Source organism: Montipora capricornis, chromosome 9 (assembly GCF_036669925.1).
Source record: "Montipora capricornis isolate CH-2021 chromosome 9, ASM3666992v2, whole genome shotgun sequence".
Taxonomy (NCBI): domain Eukaryota; kingdom Metazoa; phylum Cnidaria; class Anthozoa; order Scleractinia; family Acroporidae; genus Montipora; species Montipora capricornis.
In genome coordinates, this window is record NC_090891.1 from 16,217,129 (window position 1) to 16,234,942 (window position 17,814).

The following is a 17,814-nucleotide window of genomic DNA, read 5'->3' on the forward strand; positions in this document are numbered from 1 at the left end:
CAGAGGAGAGCCTGTTACATGGCCCGATCAACTCTATCCCACCAGGTGTGTTTGACCTCATAGATGAGGAAATGATTTTTAAGTCAGCCAGTAAAACCATAGGCTCCGCGGGACCATCAGGAATGGATTCCGAAATTTACAAACGGATCTTATGTTCAAAGAATTTTAAGAACGAAGGGAAAATGTTAAGGGAAGAGCTAGCCATATTTACAAGACAACTACTCACAAAGTCGTACCACCCGTCTTTGTTGGAGGCATATACATCATGCAGGCTTATACCGCTCGACAAAGATCCGGGAATTCGTCCAATCGGTGTCGGAGAGGTTTTGAGACGGATAATAGGTAAAACTGTGTCCGTGTTCCTTAAAGAGGATATCAAGGATGCCGCGGGGCCGCGGGGCCCCTACAAGTTTGTGCAGGCCACAGCGCAGGGGCAGAGGCCGCGATACACGCCATGTGCCAGATTTTCGATGAGGAGGGGTCAGATGGAGTACTGTTGATCGATGCAAGTAATGCATTTAACCAAATGAACAGATCTGTAGCTTTGCACAACATTCAGATTTTATGCAAGGAAATGGCGCTTTATATAATAAACACCTACAGAAGCCCATCTAGACTTTTCATCTGTGGGGGAGGTGAAATACTCTCACAGGAGGGGACAACACAGGGCGACCCCCTTGCTATGGCTTGGTACTCGGTTAATACATCAATGATGATTTATTATTTGAGAGCACACTGCCCGGGGGTTAAACAAGCATGGCTCGCGGATGATTCGGCAGGCGGTGGAGTAATCACATCGCTTTACGATTGGTACAAGCTGTTGAGTCAGGAAGGAGAGAAGTTCGGTTACCTTGTGAATGGGTCAAAGAGTTGGCTTATAGTAAAGTCAGAGGAAGCTGCCGCAGAAGCAGCGAGAGTATTCGGTGATGAAGTTAATATCACTATTGAGGGTCAACGTCATCTAGGAGCGGTCATTGGATCACAAGAATACAAGGATATGTATTGTAAGGAGAAAGTGCGTGCATGGAAAGGGGAACTTGAAACACTATCAGAAATTGCTAAGAATCAGCCCCACGCAGCGTATATCGCTTTTACGAAGGGGTTCAAGTCCAAGTTTACTTATTTTCTTCGCACAATTGAGTCATTTGAGGACTATATCGACCCAGTCCAGGAGGTAATCGACGATCTACTACTTCCAACATTCTTTGGCCAGACAGAGCCCCTTCCCGACGAAGTGCGCCAACTCGCTACCTTGACAACGGCCCAAGGGGGACTAGGCGTGCCGGATCTGAGATCGGAAGCACCACAACAGTTTACCGCATCAGCATCAATCACAGCCGCACATGTAGACTCCATAACAACTCAGAGTACCATCATGATAACAGGCGAAAATTCCGTAGAGGAGCTGAAACGTCACCACCAGGCGCTAAAGGCCGAAAGGGAAAAGGCAAAAATGGAGTCGATTGACTCCACCCTCTCCCCTGATCTTCTTCGATTGGCCAATCAAGCAAGAGACAAAGGGGCCAGCTCTTGGCTTAACGCGATCCCCCTCAAAGATCAAGGTCTAGCTCTTAACAAGCAAGAATTCAGAGACTCTCTGCGGCTACGTTACAACTTGCCTCTCACCGACCTACCAGCCCAGTGCGTTTGTGGGGATAGATTCAATGTTGGCCACGCCCTCTCTTGTAAAAAAGGAGGGTTTGTGGCACAAAGGCATGATGGTGTACGAAACCTACTGACATCATTCATCACCAAAGTTTGTAAGAATGTGGAGGCGGAGCCACGCCTCTTACCTCTTGACAACGAACGGATGCATCTTAGAAGCGCAGTTACCAGCTCAGAGGCACGTTTAGACATCAAGGCGGGAGATTTCTGGTCTAGAGGAGTTACAGCATTTTTCGACGTCAGGGTCACGCATGTTAACTCCAAATGTAACCAGAGCAAGCCGACATCCGAAGTCTTTAAAGACCAAGAAGAGGAGAAAAAGCGGAAATATCAGCAACGAGTGCTTGAGGTCGAGATGGGATCCTTTACACCCTTGGTTTTCGGAACGAACGGTGGGATGGGAAATGAGTGCCAACGATTTCTTAAGCACTTAGCAGACAAGTTAGTACAGAAGGACGGTGAGCCCTATAACAACGTCATTAATTGGCTCAGAACTGTCATCTCATTTGAACTCTTAAGATCAGTACATGCGTGTGTAAGAGGGTCCCGAGTACCTTTCCGGAATATAGGAGACTCTCTTGACGATTGCCGGATTAATGTCGCCACCGCCGGCATTTAAATTTTTAATTTAATTTGAGTTTTATCATTATCATTATTATTATTATTTATTTTTACCAGATACATGTAAGATTCAAGTTTGTATGAAAGAGTGCTCAATAGAGTTTGTTATTATTATTATTATTATTATTATTATTATTATTATTTTCTTTTTTTTTTGAAGTTTTAAAACAGAGAAATACTTAATTGCTTGTAAATTTATAGTTCTTACCTTTTGGAGATATTTTAATGTTTGTAAATATTTTTATCATGGAAATAAAGTGATTATTGGTTATTATTTTATTATTATTATTATTATTATTATTAATAACAGTAGCACACCAAAGGAGACTACATAACGTTAAGACTAAGAAAACACTGGATGTGGATTTGAACATCTTTGTTAGGAAGAAAATTTAACCCATTGACTCCCACGGGTTCCCCATTGACGCGTAAAATCGTCTGGCGTTAGACAGAGCAAAATACTACCGATAAGTATGGCCGGTTTAGGCCAGTTTAGGCGTCAAAGGGTTAACCGATGCCGGTAAATCAAACACATGTATTGAACTGTCTAAGGGTGTTTTTTGGTCAAAGAGTAAGCAGAAACAATGCATGATATTAATTTTTAATTTTGCTAGTCCATCAAGACCTTTATTGCATGCAGAGGAAAAGTGACAAAATTTAACACCCCTGATATCTCGCTTATCTGAGCTGACCGAATTCATACAATAACAAAACGTGGTGTGAGGGTATTAAACTTTGAGATAATGCACTGTAGATGTTTTCATGGTTGGCATTGATAGCAATGGAAGTGATGTTCCTCGTGTTAATTTTTGACTTGTCGGCGGACATGCAATTTATTCTTTTGTCCACCAAAACAATAACAGGAAAAGCAAATTATGGTTATGAATAACGAAGGCACAAACGCGTATACAATAAAATTTATGCAATTTTAGATGCATAAAAAAGTGTATATATTGCAGTTAATTTTTGTTTTCAGTTAATTTGTATATTTTTCAACTAGTCAGTTGTTTTAACTAGGTGACTTTAATTTCAACTAGTTTAGTTTTTTTCTAACTAGGTGATTTTATTTTTAACTAGGTAATAATTTTTTAACTAGGTAAAATTTTCAAAAACTGGGTAAGATTTTTTCTCTGGTGCTATTGAAGGCCAACAAATTTTAGCGATTAAGGTCAAATGCTCAGCTGAGTGATTTCTGTTACTGAGCACTTATTTTGAATGATTAGCTTTCATGTAAGGTTAGGGACACTGCCTGCATTTTAGGAATTAGGGTTAAGCTTTCAATTTAGTGATTAGGGTTACGCACCATTTCATTTGAAACAGTTAGCATACCAGGAGGCGTATGACAACTGCAGACTGTCTATAAATATTGCTGATATCAAACAGTATTTAAGTCTAAGCACCCATTTGATTAGCGCTGATAAGCAGTATTTAAGTCTAAGCAACCATTTTAAAATAGGTAGTTAGCTTTCAATAACTGAGGTAGGATTAGTCTGCAGTCAGTGTACAAGTGCGAGACACTGCATTCCATGCATGGGATTGGCATGTATTGTTGATTGGAGTAATCAATTATCTGAAGTGTTTAGTCTAAAACAACCATTGTCTTGGTCATTGGGTTAAGAATATTGGTCCCTGGTTATTGGAAGTAAAGCATTCTTTCACTTGTAGGATAAAGGGGTTAGATTGTAAAGAAGCTGTGGTGCTGTGTCGGTGGGAAAGTGAAGTAAAAGAAAGGGTTTATCAAGTGAAGTTGATATGGGAAATTGACCACTGTGAAGAAATTTGAAAGCTGGCATTTTGATTGTTAGCCCTTCCTCAGAGCTAAATCCTTTTTTTGTCTTTCACATATTTGATCAGCAGCAAACTACAGAATGTATTTGGGAGAAAACTATACCTTTAATTTTGTGCAGCACAAAAAATGCAATCAGCAATGAAATATTGGACAACCTTTTGCTCTGTAGTTTTGCTTGCACACTAGATTGTGTCAAGAAATAACTACACTGTATGCAAGTTCCCGCTGTTGTATTCCAAAGTACAAAGTACATTGTACTGTTAAGTACTGTATATGTTCTCTGTCATGCTACAAGGCCACATTGGCACCACCGAAATACACACTTGATTCACTCTTACACACCTTGCAACATTACTGTACATGTATGCTGCCCAATACCCACAAAAAAAATCATCATACCACAGGGAGACCATGGCAGTCCCAACCAAAACGCCTCTCAACATGATAACCAGACTGATGGGCAAATCTTGTAACAATATCCTGTAAAAAATGTTATTGAAATATTATTGATAACTTCAGGGTTAAAAAAATGCCATAACACATGTACATGTAAGCAAGGTGTTCACAAATTGTTACCATTAAAATTTTAGTGTTTTACATGTACTAAATGAAACAACTACCTAGGGCACTAAGAACTTCAAGCATACCTTAATGGTTCCTGCAAGGATGTGCCCATAATGTGGCAAGCCAGTAGCAAATGGTGGTCCATCATAAAAACTGTACCTGAATTATTACAAATAAGGAAGTTGCAATTTGATACAGATCCGGTGTGATACCCCTTTCACTTATTCAGCACTGTATACTCACTGAAGGCTTTCATGTGACATTTAGGACTAAAATCATACAATCATGTAATGGCTTTCCCGCTGGCTGAGCTTGCGGAAGAGGCGGGAAATGAGGTTCTCACACACTGAAGTGGGGCTGGGCCTGAGTTAGGATGTCACGTGTCCTGCTAGTCGTGTGACTCAGTTTTTCTGTTTCTTGCCATACGAGCAACAGCTTTCTTCATTATTTTATATTTAATTATTGCTTAAAATCTTGATAATTGAAAGAATTTACAGTTACAACATACCAGTATCTAGCTTGATGTCAAATTAAAAGGATGACAAAAAACAAAACAATGCACTTCAGTTCAATGACTCAGGTTTTTTCCTCGGAGTGAAAACCACTTTTACAATTTTCTGGTTGAAACTACATGTACATGTGAAGCAATTTGAAAGCATTCCTCACTGTCTATGCAGGTGATATTACGAAAAATTATTGGAGAGAAGGATGACATGGTGGTCAAGGTGGTCGTGGAGAAGTTGGATTGTCTTGGTGTTGGAGGCGAGGAGAGGGCTGGAAGACAGGATGGTGAGGGGAAAAAGGTGGCATCAATAATTGATGATGTACAGGCCCAAGTGGCTGTCAAGAAGTTGGTTACTTTTCTCAATGATGATGAGTGGCCAGCAGAAAATGAGAGCAGTCTTTGGCAGTGAAAAGTGGGTTGAGGTTCCTGGTTTAAAGGCTCAGGACAGGGGGGAAAGTGAATAGAGAAGTAAAGGTGTCAGAAATCAATAGGCTTTTGTATAATGGGTCGTAGACTGTATGTACATGTAGTCGCGGACAGGTTGGGGTTGATTGGGAAGAAAAAAGGTAACACGTTTGAGGAGAAGAGAGCCATGTGGCAAAGGAGAAAGAAGAGCATTGAGGAATCACACCAAGATTTGGCAAGGGTTGAAGAGATAAGGAAGGGGAGTGTGCTTGGGAAAATAATGAATGATTGGTTGAAGAGTAAGTATATGTACTTGTATCAGGTTGTCAAGAAGGGAACAGTTGCAGTGAGTTCCTTGTTGAAGAGGAAGATCCAGCCTCGGCACACAAAAGTTTGGCAGTTCCTAGACAACTGTAGGAAGGTAAGACAGAACACCTTATTCAAGAATAACCAGAGTCAGTTGAACAAAGAGTTGGAGGGCAATGTGAATGTGAGGCTGACCTAAGCACCAAATACAGGAGATAAGGAGGTTCTGGAGTGGTATTTGGTAAGTGACAAAGGAACATAACAAAGTCACTGGGTGGTTGGATTAGGTGAGGGACAGGATGAGCAGTGTGGAGAAGCAAGTGAAAGTGAAGATTAGTGTTGAGGATGTAGAAAACGGAATTTGGAAGAAGATGAATTGGAAGTCTCTGGGTCTGGATGGGGTGAGGGGGTTTAAGAAGTTTAAGTCCTTACATGGGCTGATTTCGGAGAGTTCGCAGAGTTGTTTGGACAGTGGGGAAGTACCGGACTGGATGGTAAAGGGAGGACAGTATTGATACAGAAGGAACATCCGCGTGTTAAGGGAACAGTGACTAGCAACTAGAGACCAACTACAGTACCACTCGAAGGTAAGTTGACCGTGAAATACCCAGCTGAGTTCATTAAACACAAGCACAATCGGAACTTCTTTTGTACAGTTGGTTTTTACATGTATGTAGATTTTTATAGGCAATTTTTATGCTAATAATCTGATAGTTCTAGGGCTACCAAACTGGCTATCTGTATGACTTGAGTATAAGTTGATGACAGTTTTTTGGACTGATTTTAGGTCATAAAAGGTCAACTTTTAGTCAAGTAAATACATGTATGGTAATAAGTTGTTTCCAGATGGGCGAAAGGGTGCAGGAAGAGGTCTCAAGGGTACAAAGGATCAGTTGTTGACAGACAAGACAAAGTTAAGGGAGGCTCCAGTGAGGTAAAGGTGTTTGGCAATGGCTAAATTATAAGAAGGCCTATATAGTATGTCATTTGTGGGTTGTTGACAGGCTGGAAATGGTGAAGGTGGCTGACATTGTGAAGGGTTTTTTGAGTTGTAGTATGAGCGATTGGAAAACTCTGTTGATATCAAATAGGGAAGTGTTGGATGAAGAGGGGATTTATAAAAGGTGGATTATTCCAGGAGGACTCCTTGTCACCACTGTTGTTTGTTCTTGCAATGATCCCTATTACCATGTTGTTGAATAGGGAGAAAATTGGGTAAAACTTGGGAGGCATCAGAGGTTGATTAACCATTGCTGTTTATGGATGATTTGAAGCTGTATCCTGAAAAGGAGCTGGAGAGTTTGATCAATGTTGTGCAGGGTTTTTCACGGGACATAGCCATGGAATTTTTGCTAGACAATGGTGCTGTGTTGGTGTTGATAATTGCATGGGCTATACGTGTTGTGAGGTACAGTGCAGGAATTGTGGATCAGAGTGATTGGAATGGTTGACGATATTTGGGGCTTTCAACAACAAAGGGAGTATAGTGAGGTTGTACAGGGATTGATCAGTATGAATGATAGTGTGAAGGAGGAGGAACTCAGTCTGTTTGGATATGTCAAGGCAAGTGATGAGTGGATCTTGAAGGTTGTTGGAGAGACATTGCAGGTGGGAGAAACGAAGAACAAGTAAAGGAAGCAGGTGCAGAAATCAAGAAAGCAGATGTTTCAGGAGAAGAGGTCGCATGGAAGTTTATGAGGGATGTCAGTGAAGCGGTTAATAAGAGGTTGTGGTTTAGAGCAGGGTTTTTTGGGAAGAGCATGGAAGGGCATTTTTTTCTTTGTGAACATGGTTTTTTTTTTTGGGCCACGATCGAGAAGGAGGAAATGTCGATCTAAAATTTATAGTGTTTGGCAAGGTGGTGGAGTCGGTTGGGCACAGGACAAGTGGTTATAATGGTTTGGCACAGAGAGTGCATCAGAGCAGGCATGATCAGATGGGTTGAGGATGTTATGGAAGCTTTGGCGAAAGTACGAAGTAAAGAGTGCTGATGACTTGTGTGGTATTAAGGAGGTTCCGGATGAGGTGAGGGTTTCAGAGAATGGGAATGTGGAGATCTGATCAGATAGGAGCATCAAGACGACACAGAAGATGGAACATTTGTCGAAACATTGCGGTGGTGGATTGAGCATCGCAGGAGTGGATGTTTGCTGATTTCTCTGCCTTGCAATAGGAGTGTGGTGACTAAAGAGGATGACAAAAACATCAACTACTCTCCTCTGGCAAAGGAAATCAGGAATATGCATAAAATGTTGATGAAGATCGTGCTGTTGGTGGTCGGTTGGACGGTTTTTTTTTTTTTAATTTTGGGATCCCGGTGAGTTGGAAGGAATGCAGGCCTCCACAGTGATTTAGGACTACCTTGATCCTCCAGAAGGCGCTTAGTCTCTAAGCCCCAGATCCAGGGCCAAAGCTAAGAAATGTTTACGCCTGCAGAGTTTCAATACCATCTTCTTGTACATGTAGGTTGTTCTAATTACAGAAAGTCAAAAAATAATTGATTTTCAACGATGTCATGTACATGTCAACTCCACAGGTTTTCAACAGGTTAAACAGAATTTACTTTCTCATGAAGAAATTAAGCTCCATATTCTTGGGCAGAATGCTTTGATCTTTGCCTGCACATAATTTTCCCAAATGCACTTTCCTCCCACTTTTATCCTTGTTACTTAAACTCCCTGATGATAAGCATATTCATATTCATATAGAGACGGAAATATAACTTTCACTTTGCCTGGTGCCCAGGCCCTTATCTTTCACTTTGCAAATAACGATCATGAACGATCTTGGTAAAAATATTGAATTTTTTTAAGCTTCCGCTCAGTGAGGCAAATATGGCAATCAATAAATAGGAAAAATAACCATAAGGTTCTCAAGATTACAACCTTGGTTTGTCCTTAGATTGGCGTAAACATGATTGGAAAGCATCTAACTTGTCCCAGAGTTCCAAAATCTTTTCCTCCTCTTTCGGAAAGTCGTGATAATCCACTCCTCCAGCAGTCATGGCAGGTTTACCGCTTGAACAGGCTCGAGGAAATATTAATTTTAAGGAGAACAGGCGACGCAATTTAGGGAAAGAGCTGGTGTTTTGTCGGAAGAGAAACTTCCTCAACATCACATGGATCCGTACCTATCCCAACATGCAATGATGCAATATTCTCCATAATGCCTTGCAAGGATTTCAAGATGGCGTCAACTTATATCAAAAAGGTAATTAGTTGAGGTCGACGAGTGTTGAGAAAGAATTTAGCGGCATATTAGGGCAGTTATGACAAGTAAGGTCGAGGTTAACTACTGATTTATTAATTCAAGAACATAAAATCAGTCATAACGATAAGCTTCAGTCGCAAAATAAACTGCAAGCTTAGCTGCAATAAAGCAGGATCAACATCAATCACTTTGAAGGCAATATAATTGTATCTCCACGACTAATCCTTTGTGATCTTCTAACAAAATCAGTGAGAGGATTGGAACCAATTACTGAAAAGTTGACTCTTAATGATTACTAAACTTTTAATTTGATTTCGAAAATATTAAGGACGGTGCCTACTAATAATTCAAAGGTATTTTTACCCCGGTTTATGATTATGCAGGAAATGTAGATCTTAACAAGTGTTATTGAAATCCAAAAAGAAAATTGGGGGTAACCACGCATTTTTCAAAGATAATTGATGAATAATATTTGTAAACAGCTATAAAATACAAAGCAATGTATGGAGTTCTTTCTCAAATTAAAGCTTCATTATCTCTCAAAAATGCATGGTTACCCCCAATTTTCTTTCTACTTTATCCAGATAGTTTTAAACCGCGCAAAAATGTTACTGTATAAGCAAGCTGCACCGATAGGAAACCTGAGTATCTTGAGATGCGCAGAACGTATGCGCAATAACAATAGTAGGCACTGTCCTTAAGCTTGCAAGTTTATGCTCCTATCAATGTTAATCCCAAGGGTGGGGTAGGCGAGGCAGGCTGACCCAGGAAAATGTGACATTTTCGTGGAAGCTAGCATGAATTTTTCACCCCTGGGCACCTACAGACTGTCAAATTTCTCAACCCCCGGGCACCTTTGGAATATCACATTCCTGACCTGGAGTAACTTTTTTTTCATTAGATTTGCATTCATGGGACACCAATGTTTCTTCACTGTTGATTTCAAATTCCCTTTTAACAGCTGATGGTACTTTGGTGTGTAACACAAAACCTTTTCTCACTCAGTGCGGGTGCAAATGATGCTACTCAGGCAACAAATCAACTACATGCCCTCCGAAAGTAATTTGAATGTCCTAGTATTTCTAGCTATCTATGGGTTTGAATCCCAGCCACACCAACACTCAGGATCCTAAAATGTCTATGCAAATTAAGCATGCAATACACAAATTTAATGGTATGAAAGCTTGAATTTCCGGGTGTGCATGTCATATGATGTATTCTTTGCGAATCAGTGTTGGACATAATTTTTCTTGACCCAGCTCTCTCTCAAGATTTGGTATTAGATCAAAGATTAGATCAATTGAAACTGGTCTGGACAAACAGACAAAGGGATTTATATATCAAACTTGAATTAGGTGTGGTTACACACAGCATGGTAAATGCCATTTCCCATAGTAAATTATCAGGCAGTGCCTCACACGTGGGTTTTAGTATACCATGTTAACCAGCAGTCACATGTTACGAAGATTACCAAGGTAAAAAGAAATCTCATGCAATTCATTGGTGGGAAATTTAATCACAACATCATCAGCATTGTGATTGGCTCGTGCACTTTGGGCATCCAAACACCCTTCCAACTTACCAAGTTAAATGTCATGGGCACTTCCTCTGATCTTTTTTACGTATCCATAGAAGTTTATCATGGCAAATTTACCTTCGAAAATGTCGGTCACACTGTCGGCTAAATGCAGTTTCCCGTTGTGAAATGGTCATTTACCATGGTAAAAGTGCTCGGTGTAACTGGGCCTATTATGTCGAGCTGGTCAAATCACTGAAAATTTTCTGGAAGCATGTGTTATGTCAGGCTTTTTGAAAGATGGGTCATCAATTATTACTGTAACAGTCCCCTGTTGAAGCACATTTAACTTAACTTAAATACAAAATAGAAAAAGTTGTTGGGTTTTGGTTGTCAACATCTGTGAAGTTGATAAAGATGGAAAAATAATGACTTGTGTGTCAGCACTTACGTTTACTAATATAATGCTAAAACTAATACTAATACTTTTAATAATAATAATAATACTTCTGGAGAGAAGTGACAACTACAGTTATTGCAGTTATTGCTTCCCTCCAGAAGTGATTTTTGAGACATTTTGCCAGTGGGTGAAGAATGGACTGAATTCATCAAATCAGATGCTCTCACAGGTTTACAAAAGCTCATGGTCAAATATTGGCATCATAATGCATTATTCTTCAACACAACTTTAACTTTTGAATTCAAGGCATGCATCATCTGCAAGAAGACTGTCGCATGACAGTCGCGTGACTTCTTATGTGTGCCATGTAGTTACGTGGAAGTGATCAGAAGGGCCTTAATCACAACTGGTGTCTTTAAGGCCAAAGAACTGTGTAATGCATTGTTTTTAAAGGTCATTGTTGTGAGAGCAGCACCAAGTAATGTTATGCTATCAATGGTGAAATATTGCTACAGTTCTCTCCTGAAGATGTTGGAAGGAGTACAGTAGGCAGCTTTGTTTATCTATCTGCTCAAAATCAAATAATTTACAGTATCTTAGTTTTTAGCAAGTAAGGATTGCTGAAACCAGCTCTTTAATTTGCAGACAACTGCATTGGTTGGTTTGACAGTTGCCAAAGAACCAAGAGAGGTATGTAAATCCACTGTAAAAGTCTTTTCACTGCCCACCCTCCTCCTCAAGTTAGGTGATTCCCTGCCTGCCTAACCTAACTCAACATGAATCCTACATGCTACATTGTGTTTTAAACATCTTAGGAAGAAAGTGTTCTGACAATGTCAGACCCTAAAAGCCTACAGATGTCTTTTCTCTGTCTTATTCTGCAAAACAAGCAATCATTGATATTTGTAGAATGGACTGCTGCAATAATGATTATTGTACTGTAGAAAACAGTGTATTAACCTGCTCCACTTCTGAATTTTATAGTACATGTACTAAACCTACACTTTCTTCTTTGAAAAGGCTTTGTTGAAACTGTATAAAGAGACCTTGAAGGTGTTAGGAAACATGCCACAAAGTGCTCAATACAGAATACACACAGAACAGATCACCAAGCAAAGATTGGGCCTTGTGGAGCAAGTAAGCATATGGTTTCAAAACCACTCCTTTTTCCCCATTATCACATGTACGCCAACGTGCTGTTGCTTGCTTCTTTAACCTTTAAAGAAGGTAGGCCCGTGCACTGGTGGCTCAGTTGGTTGAGCACCAGACTGCCACGCGGGAGGTTGTGGGTTCAACTCCGGCCGGACTAACACTCAGGATCTTTAAATAACTGAGGAGAAAGTGCTGCCTTTGTAATTACATCTGCAAATGGTTAGGCTCTCTAGTCTTCTCAGATAAGGACGATAGGCCAGAGGTCCCGTCTCACAACCCTTCAATGTTCATAATCCTGTGGGACGTAAAAGAACCCGCACACTTGTCGCAAAGATGTAGGGCATTTAGTTCCCGGTGTTGTGGTCTGCCTTCTGTGGTGTATCATGGTTGGGAGGGTAAAAAAAAGGGCGCACTTAATTTGGAGCCTCGCTCTGTTGAGCGACCCCCACCACAGCCTGTTTCTCTGTTGTGGTGAAAGTGATTAAATAAATAAATGAATAAGTCTATGCGTACATGTACATGTATGTTGACAAAATCTAAAGAAGTTTAGTTCAAACTATATTTTGTATAACAGTGAGAATTCCAACCAAAAAATTAATAGGGACTGGTTAGCAGGTGTACATTAAGATGCCTGTACTTGGAGCCTTTGAGTTACTTCAAGTTCATTATTATACCAATTATATTGAATTCAAAAACAACAACAATCAAGTGTTTTTTTTGTTGGTTCTTAGGAGAGTGATGTGCTGACACTAGAACAAAAACTTGGTGCAGGACAAATTGAAGAAGTCATGAAACAGGTACAGTCATGTCATGAAAATTTTAATGTAACATCTACACTGCAATACCAGGAAAGAATCCAGAGGATGGCAAAAGGCAAGCATCAGTAGAGCATGATTATTATTTATGATAATAGTACATACATCTAAACCTTTCCCTCCAAAAATAGCCACTAATACATTTTACACAGTCTAATGCCAGGAAATACTTTAGGGGTGGAATGGTTAAGACAGTCATAGCAGGCATAAGGGCTTGTACATGTATCTTCTGCATGAGTTAGAAGGTACTTGGATCACACACAGTTCTTGTTTTGTCTACTGATCTCTTTTCCCTAATAATTGAGAATGTGAAAGCTTAGATTAATTTAAAACATCTGTCTTTCAAATTTAAAACAAATTCTCAAATCTGTAGGTGGAAAAAAAAAATTAAGAGATACATTTCAAAAAAACTGATTTTTCCTAAAAGCTGGCCTACAGAATTTGTTGAATTTTAAATTTTTTAGAGATTATTTCTAACATTATCTGGTAATGCTGAATGGGAAGATTTCAGCATCCTGTTGATTCAAAAGAGACAATATATTTTGATTTTAAGGCTCAAAGAAATGTCTAATATCGTTGCCATGGTAACGTTATTTTGGAGATAAATATAATGGAGAAATATACTATGGGTACTTACCTAATACCCTGGCTAAATTTCATCTTGAGGACAGAATATGTTTATTTGTTTGAAAAAAGGAGAAACTATTTAGAGCCTCATTAAATGTCTGAAGTATGTACATGTATAGATATTCTTGTGTAAACGTATATTTTACAAATGTATCTTCTTGCAAGATGCAAACCAACAGATATGCAATGCAAAATGGGAACTATGGAAGCACCCTTTAATTTGGAGCTGAACATTTTTTGATGATGTCCTACAAGTATGCATTTTTTCTTTTCAGGCTGAAGATGAGTTATCCCTGGCTAACAAAATGCAAGAGTGGCAGCCGTGGGAACCCCTTCAAACTCCTGCCCCTGAAAACCAGTGGAAGTGGCCATGAGAGGAACTGCCATCAATTCAGTTGTAAAATACCAGAGTAGACTTTCTGTTGGAGGCCAACTTGCAAGAAATAGTTTGGGGAATGTTATTGCCTACGACTTCAGTATTCATTTTCATAACAAACAAGGACAGAGTTGATTAAAGGAGGGTACCATAACTGACTCCATTTGCTAAAACCAATTAAAACCATTAAACTGTGTCACCATACTGTAAATTCTGCTTTGAGTGATACAACACAGTTGGTTTTGTTTTCTGAACATTTGTAATATATTTTCTCCAAGAGTTGCCACTTTCTACTTCAATTACCATCTGAACTAGTGGTAAGATGTGTTCAGACTACAGATACATCTACAATGTACCCTCTGATGTCACTGAACTAGTGTTTTTATATACATGGCAAGAAGACAACAAATACAGAAATTATAGACTGCAGCTGTTTGAGCAAATACTGGTCTGTTTTATGATTCTGTTCTCTTGTGTTTGAGTTGTTCATGCTTTCTGAGATTAAATACACAGCCATGTTGTGGTTTTACGCTTTACCAGTTGCCAAATGGGTGTTACTAAACACAGGAACGGAATGGAACAGAACAGAATATACCGGAATAAACTGGAATATGCTGTAATGAGGCAGAATGACTCTGGAATAAAGCGGAGTGATTAAGAATGTTACAAGAATATACCGGAACGAGGCGGAATGACACCAGAATGAGGCAGAATAAAGCTGTTTAGCGTAGACAAAGGAACAAATCGTAATTTTTCGTCATTCTAGACTGTGAATGAATGAGCATGCAGAATAGAGAGACTGACAGAAAAAAAAAACAGTTAAAATTAAAGGGGAAGCAAAAAGCCTTGGAGTGAGTCACGATGTTATGTTCGTGCAATTGCAAAGCCAGCTGACTGGGCAACCCGCCTCGGTGAGGTACCCCACCTCTCATGTGAACACAATCAATAAAAAAATAGAAATTGTATGGAGAGATTGGTTACCCCACCAAGGCGGGGTACCTCACCTACCTGGGGTCCCCCACCTTAATGTGAACAGGCCCTAAGTTTGTGGTTTGCTAAACTTGATTGTGATCGGTCAGTACACAATTAACCTGTCAGAATAAAATAAAAGTGTTCACGTGTTTTCTGACTCCCACAGTGAAAACCGCCCTCGAGATCCATAGAAAAAAAACAATTGGAATAACATTCTGTTCTCTTGCTACTGTATTTGTTCACGAAAAAAATATTACTTCCACAACAAATAATTATTCATATAGCCACGGATTTGGCATTTTCATGGTTCATTCCACTACATTCAGGTTTATTTGGGTGTCATTCCAGTACCATTCTTATTCATTTCGTTTAATTCCTTTGATATTCCGCCTTATTCTTTTCTGTTCCGTTCATGTGTTCAGTAACTCTTGTTGCGAATGCTTAAAAGCATTTTGTATCGTGGTACATGCATAAGGCAATCCAAAACACTGTGTCGTCTTGTCGTCTGTAACAGTGAACTTTATTTCATAACTAGTTTGCCACAACAGTTGCATTTACAAGTCAAAAATCAATGTCAATCCGAGGCACATTCCTCTTTAGTTTGAAAAGTGAATCAATGTACAATGCAGCTGTGCTCCAAAGGATTATTTAAGCTACTAAGCATCCTTGAAATGAGCATAAAATTTGTTTACCACTTGCATTTTGAAATAGGCTATTTGAAGTAACAATATTAGTTAATAGTATGATACAATGCAAGACTGAAAAAATTCTACATCTGCATATAACAAAATAACTAATTTATGAAGATAAGTCATTCTGAGAACTGTCTTTTAAATTACAGCTAACTGCACACTTCATAAAATAATAATATGCTTATCATCAACAGTTCTGTTTTTACTGCTGTCAATGACATCTGAAATGACAGTTAACAGATGGTTGAAAACCGTAACTCATAACTTTGGCCAATTATGATGCTGAATGTGATTCATTATCCACAGAAGCTCGTGATCTTCTAGTGTTTACCTCTGGTTTAAAGCTGCGGTTTTTTTAGTTTAAAAATTTCCTTATTTAGATGCAATGTAGCTCATGCATTTTCCTGTGCATGCAGATTCAATCTTATTTTTGTCCATATTTGGGCATAAAATTGGTGTCCTAAAATCCCCAGCTTTGTTTCAAGGAAAAGAGTTGCAAGTTACATGCTTCAAGGTCATGTGCTTCCTTTATCCATTCTGCTAAGATGCTTAACGTCATGGTCCACATGTTAGTGACAGATGCAGTAAATGGTGATACTACTGCTAGTTTAGGGCCACTCGGAAATGCTTTGTGCTAAATCTGGCCAAACACAACTTTGACCATGACCAAAACACTTGCATGAATAAGAAGTAAACACAAATACAAGGCTGCTGCCTAAGAAAATCTTAAAGGGGCCCTGAGAGCTAAACGCTGAGAACTTAGGAGCCCAACATATGAAGTGAAAGGTGTTGCTGTGAAAAATTAAGGTGCCCAGAGCTATTCTTTGGGAGCCCCAGGCTACCGGGCTCCTGTTAGGCAACAGCCATGAAATAAAAATAATTTCATGAAGTGTGACTGTCCAGATCTTTGTAGTCCTAAGGACTGCACTCACCCAAACTTCATCAAGGTATGTTATTCCTGGTCAAAACTATTAACAAGAATACATTGTAGAGGTCCAAACCTAAAATATGATACGTGAAGAACAAAGCGATCTTTGATGTGATTTTTCGATGGGTGATATTAACTCTGTTTAATAAATCATAACAGATTGTGTTAACAAACTTTCGATGCCCTTTCTTTATAAATAATTTAATAAAAAAGTTTCTGTATGATCTTTGCCTTTCACCCATGATTTCCATTTTTCTAGGTGAAAAAGTGTTACTTAAAAGCCAGGAAGGGGCAGGACTTGATATATGAAGGGGAGGGGATGCTTATTAGAAATTTTGAATTAAATTTTGACCCAGGCTTTTCTTGATCCTAAAAGAGACCATTTTTAAAATATATTAAATCTATATTTCATATTTCTTTGCATGCAACCCTACACAAGACCTTCACGGCTACATACGATGGCATTTTACCCAGAACACCCTAAGTGAAACCAAAATCTGAAATTTACACCCCCTCACAAGACTAGGAGCATCCCTGCCCCTTTCATAGGCAAGTACCCTCACCCCCGGGCTTAAAAATCAAAATGAATTAAGAGTTTAATTGTATGCCAGCATTTATCAGCTGTCAAATTACCCTGCAGAGGTTTCTCAATGGCAGAATCTCAAACCATAAGGCTATCTGGTAGCCATTTTAAGAAGATGGTCTAGTTATCAGACACCAGTATTTAGGCCAATGTTGTTCTGTGGTTTATTTATATTTTCCAAGAAATTCTCAGTTTTCACATGACATCACAGCCGCCATGTTGGAGCCCCTAAACAAAGAAGCGGCGGCCATGTTGGAGTCCCGACCAAATCCTACAGGAATTTAACTCTATTATTATGCAAACATTTTCTTTTGCTTTCGTTGAAAAACATGGCTGTTGATCATGTGAGTGAAAACCAACAATAGATGCTTGGTTACCCATGGTAATTAAGATTTATTAGTTTTTCAGATTTTTAGGCATGTCAATCATTTGCTTCAGCTGAACATTTCACTTTACTTCAACTAGTTTCCTTTCTCACACACCTCATTACCTCAAAGATATACCTTTGACAAATACCTTACTGACCTTGTTTTCACAGTCCATACTGGAAGTTATAGATGCTCATTTTTCTCCATTAATTTATAGCTTGAGCACATAAATCAATGGAAAGAAACTTGGTTCGTAACTTACAGTGCGGACCTCTATCTCAGTAAAAGGTATTCATTTGTCACTACTAAACAAACCATAA

The 17,814-nt window shown here is 39.2% G+C and overlaps 3 protein-coding genes across 3 annotated transcripts in view; 2 read left to right on the top strand and 1 right to left on the bottom strand.

The window, feature by feature from the left end:
* LOC138015020 (isoleucine--tRNA ligase, cytoplasmic-like) overlaps positions 1-8,970 on the bottom strand; it is a 60,720-nt gene extending 51,750 nt beyond the window's left edge. Inside the window, exons 1-3 of the mRNA XM_068861914.1 lie at positions 8,741-8,970; positions 4,723-4,798; positions 4,475-4,555 (exon numbers count right to left, since the gene is read on the bottom strand). Of these exons, the coding sequence (XP_068718015.1) occupies positions 4,475-4,555; positions 4,723-4,798; positions 8,741-8,970 (387 nt within the window). The remainder of the gene's footprint in view (positions 1-4,474; positions 4,556-4,722; positions 4,799-8,740) is intronic.
* Positions 440-2,371, top strand: LOC138015022 (uncharacterized). The gene has a single exon (XM_068861916.1). It carries the CDS (start codon positions 455-457, stop codon positions 2,282-2,284), a length of 1,830 nt encoding a protein of 609 aa, XP_068718017.1. The 5' UTR covers positions 440-454; the 3' UTR covers positions 2,285-2,371.
* On the top strand, positions 8,900-14,394 carry LOC138015030 (NADH dehydrogenase [ubiquinone] 1 alpha subcomplex subunit 5-like). Its single transcript, XM_068861924.1, has 5 exons — positions 8,900-9,065; positions 11,627-11,671; positions 12,002-12,118; positions 12,865-12,930; positions 13,851-14,394. Exons 1-5 carry the CDS (start codon positions 9,021-9,023, stop codon positions 13,947-13,949), a joined length of 372 nt encoding a protein of 123 aa, XP_068718025.1. The 5' UTR covers positions 8,900-9,020; the 3' UTR covers positions 13,950-14,394.
* Positions 14,395-17,814: the final 3,420 nt, after the last annotated feature.

What these genes read in the sequence shown, in the direction of transcription:
- LOC138015030 (XM_068861924.1), top strand. Translation starts at nt 9,021, where the DNA reads ATGCCTTGCAAGGATTTCAAGATGGCGTCAACTTATATCAAAAAG. An exon ending in TTGCCAAAGAACCAAGAGAG is followed by an intron (nt 11,672 to 12,001) that starts GTATGTAAATCC and finishes TTCTTTGAAAAG; the next exon opens with GCTTTGTTGAAACTGTATAA. An exon ending in TTGAAGAAGTCATGAAACAG is followed by an intron (nt 12,931 to 13,850) that starts GTACAGTCATGT and finishes TTTTCTTTTCAG; the next exon opens with GCTGAAGATGAGTTATCCCT.
- LOC138015022 (XM_068861916.1), top strand. Translation starts at nt 455, where the DNA reads ATGTGCCAGATTTTCGATGAGGAGGGGTCAGATGGAGTACTGTTGATC.